This window comes from Glandiceps talaboti, chromosome 3 (genome assembly GCF_964340395.1).
Source record: "Glandiceps talaboti chromosome 3, keGlaTala1.1, whole genome shotgun sequence".
NCBI classification, from domain to species: domain Eukaryota; kingdom Metazoa; phylum Hemichordata; class Enteropneusta; family Spengelidae; genus Glandiceps; species Glandiceps talaboti.
Genome location: NC_135551.1, coordinates 23,848,950 through 23,852,524, shown reverse-complemented (window position 1 = coordinate 23,852,524; position 3,575 = coordinate 23,848,950). Strand labels below are relative to the sequence as shown.

At 34.9% G+C, this 3,575-nt stretch overlaps 1 protein-coding gene across 1 annotated transcript; it reads left to right on the top strand.

Moving 5' to 3' along the window:
• The first annotated feature begins 561 nt into the window (after positions 1-561).
• Positions 562-3,348, top strand: LOC144433395 (uncharacterized). Its single transcript, XM_078121697.1, has 3 exons — positions 562-679; positions 1,424-1,517; positions 2,326-3,348. The coding sequence occupies exons 2-3, from the start codon at positions 1,451-1,453 to the stop codon at positions 2,931-2,933; spliced, it is 675 nt and encodes a 224-aa protein (XP_077977823.1). The 5' UTR covers positions 562-679; positions 1,424-1,450; the 3' UTR covers positions 2,934-3,348.
• The last annotated feature ends 227 nt before the right edge of the window (positions 3,349-3,575 follow it).

Here is a 3,575-nt window from a genome sequence, read left to right as displayed (position 1 = left end):
ACACACACACCACTGAATGATGCAAGAGGATGACCTGTAGAGAGATACGGTTGGATATGTTTTTATCAAATCTGTCACATGCCATCTTTCATTTGAAAATAAAGAGGACACAATGAAACCCTTCATTAACAGACTACAATTATGCACCACCTGGTATTCCACCATACTATAAATTGTTTGGTATGAAATTGTTTTTGGTACTCTTCAATTTTTTCTATTACACTAAATTACTCCACGTGTTTTGCAGTATTGTTCGATATTAGGATTTATTTGAATTACTAGAATTCATTCTATTAAGTGAGTAATTGAGTCATACAGAGAATAATAGTCATATCTTTATGACATTCGATAAACTATACACCATAAAAAAAAATCAACACCTGTCTCGCTTTTAAACTGTGATGAATATTTGTTCCCTGTCAGAATAATTTCAATGAAATGGCTTTCCATTCCCTCAAACTGACACCATCTATTCACACTATGAATTACCCTAAGTTTCATATTTCACCAGAGTCATAAAATTTCCAGAAAACAATCAATTTTACAGTAAGATAATAGAAAGTGAATGCGCCTTCTTCTTATATAAAGGCACCTGTTCTCCCACACACCGTCATTACAACATTGGCAGACAGTATTCTCCCAAAGCTCGAACACAAGAAGTGTTGCTGATACATCCGAGGTAAAAAAAGTTTTTATTGTAGATGGACTTTGAAATTGTAAACGCATTTTTCAACGAAACAATGTTCATGTTGACGTTTTGTCAAAGTGGTTTCTATTAGCAATTTGATCGTCACACGCTTAAGTCTGACTTCTGAACAATTCTCTACTGGGGATTTGTGTTTGGATAGTTACAAATTTTAGCTTACCCTCTTCGTCAGTTCGACGTATTTAAGTTTCACATTTTGTGAAGTAAATGTACGTTTTCTATTGCGTTCATTTACGTCTAGCTGTTTTTCGTTATTATATTGGTTTATGAACAGCGTTATTAAAAGGTTTGGAATCTCGAATAAAATTGAAGTCATCAGTAAGAAAATATCGTAGTACGTTTACTTTTTGATGTATCTAATGGACACAATATGTGCGTCTGAAATGAAGTTTCAGAATTCAGACGATGTTTGTATTGATGACCATTATCCAAACTACATTTTGCTAACTGTCGTTAGAGTCATCTTGTTACGAAAGAAAATAATGTCGCTCTCTGAATTCATTTGATAACATTAAATAGTCGTCTCTAAGGTTAATGTAAGTGTGTGAACAAGGCTCAGGTAGCCAGTGCTGTAGAGAGGGGTTGACAGGAACTATGTTCAATGCTTTCGTCTCATGAGAATGGTTTTAGTCAAAGTACTAAATTTTAGTTTAGATGATCGGTGATCAGTTTGTTTTAATATTCAGCATGCTAACAATAATGTACATTTTCCCGCAGGACATAATCCCTTACTGAAGTACGACGATGCAGATTTGCCTTGGAATACTTGCTATCCAGTTACTGATTGGCACAGCGTATGGCCTTCATGAAAGTAAGTTCAGAAGAGATGAAATATTGTAATAGTTATATCGCTGTTGTATATGACAATTCAGCGACCATGTAATATAGTGAAATTTACAATATATAATATCCAATTTTGTTACTCTTATTATATGTATACATTCTTATGAAAAACGTCATTCTGTAGTTAAACCTGCACAATTAATCAGCAAAATATTCACTGAAAACCATTAATACCAATAATTAGACACTGTGTATGTAAATTAGTGGTCAGTAATCGGTTCAAATTATTATTGAAGTTGGGCGCTAATTTTTGGGTACAGTCGCAAACATTGATTGTATTGGCCATGTTATATGTATGTGTTATATTAGTTATGTTATATTATATCTAAGGCTACACAAATGTGTGTTTACCTGCATGTGATTCTATACTGTGCAGGGTGTACGAGTAAGTCATTATATCTACCAAAATATAGTCAAAAAATTTCTCAGTTTCAACTTTAAGCTGTTCTTCATTCAAAGTACAATGTACACACACAAATGACTTACTATGTAATACAACCAGGGATTATGTTGTGGCTATATTTGAAGTATTTGTTTGGTTGTAAGCAATTATCACACAATATCTTTCCTAGGTTGAAGTTGCAAATTTACTATGAAATTCATTCATATTCACTCTTATTATTATATTGATACAATAAAGTGTAGATCAGAAATTTGTCTCGCGTTATCTCGCGATAACTAAAAAAACTCAGAAATCCGTGAAGTTGCTTAAAGAAATATTGGAATTTTATTTCTTATGTGTATTGAATTTCCCGTTGTGATTTGTATATTAACAGATACAAAGATGATAGGTGTTGACTGTGAGAAATATCTTGTTACAAGGAGTCGTCAAAATGGTGATTGGCGTAGAGCAGATGGTAGTTGTTGTGTCAAAGATATTGCCGTTATGCCAGATGGCACTTTGCTAGCAGCTAAACAGAAAAGCCTATACACAAAACGAAGTCCGAACATGGGTGAGTGGACTGAGGTTGAAGACAGTTGTTGCGTTAAAGATGTCGCTGTCATGTCTGACGGAACCATTCTCGGTACAACACCCGAAGAAAGACTGGTAAAACGTACAGATTTAAACAGCGATTGGGAATTTGTACAACATGGTAAAAGCTGTGTGTCAATCGCTGTCTACCCTGACGGTAAAATACTTGGGGTAACTAAACAAGGCATATTGAAGGAACGAGACGGGGTAGATGGTAGTTGGACGCGCGTGGGCAATGGAGGCAAAGTGGTCGCAACAGATATTTCTATTCAGCCCGATGGCACTGTCTACGGGATCACAGATGACGAGGGTGTCCATATCCTTCAGGAAGACAACACTTGGGGGCCAATGTTGGAAAACAGCTTTTGTGTTCAATCGATTGCATCTCCAGGCAATCTGAAAACCAAATAATTCTACACGAAGTGACAGGCAGGCCGTTAACTTTCAATGTATGAATTCTCCAACATACACCAAATTAAATTAAATTCAACAAAGTTTGTTGTCCAGAAATTATTTTCAGTGTTGTATGGCATTAATTACGCTAACACTTGGATGGAAGACTATTTTAATTAGTTTAATGTTCAGACTTGTTAATATCATAGTCACTCAGGTCCACCAACTTATCACTTTGACAGTTTATTAGTTGCAGTTTACTTTAAAGTTTAATATACAAACACCAAATAATCAAGGAGTTTGGAAGTTTATTAATTTTATTACCTTAAAGTAACTAAGCCGTATTTGTTAATAGATTTAGCATTCAAATTATACATATTGTTAAAGCCTGTCGCAGTTACTTTTCATCAGTTTTATCCTATCTATCTTCGAGTGTCGTTTCCGTTAGTTATGTCACGGTGATACTGTTAGTCTATCTAATGTAAATACATCGTGATAGTTCTAATAACTCCTAGTACTGGTACAAATAAAGTCAACTATTCAAATTGTTGTTGTTGTTGTTGTTGTTGTTGTCGTCGTCGTCGTCGTTGTCGTAGTAGTAGTAGTAGTAGTAGTAGTAGTAGTAGTAGTAGTAGTTGTGCTGCTGCTGTTGCTGCTCTG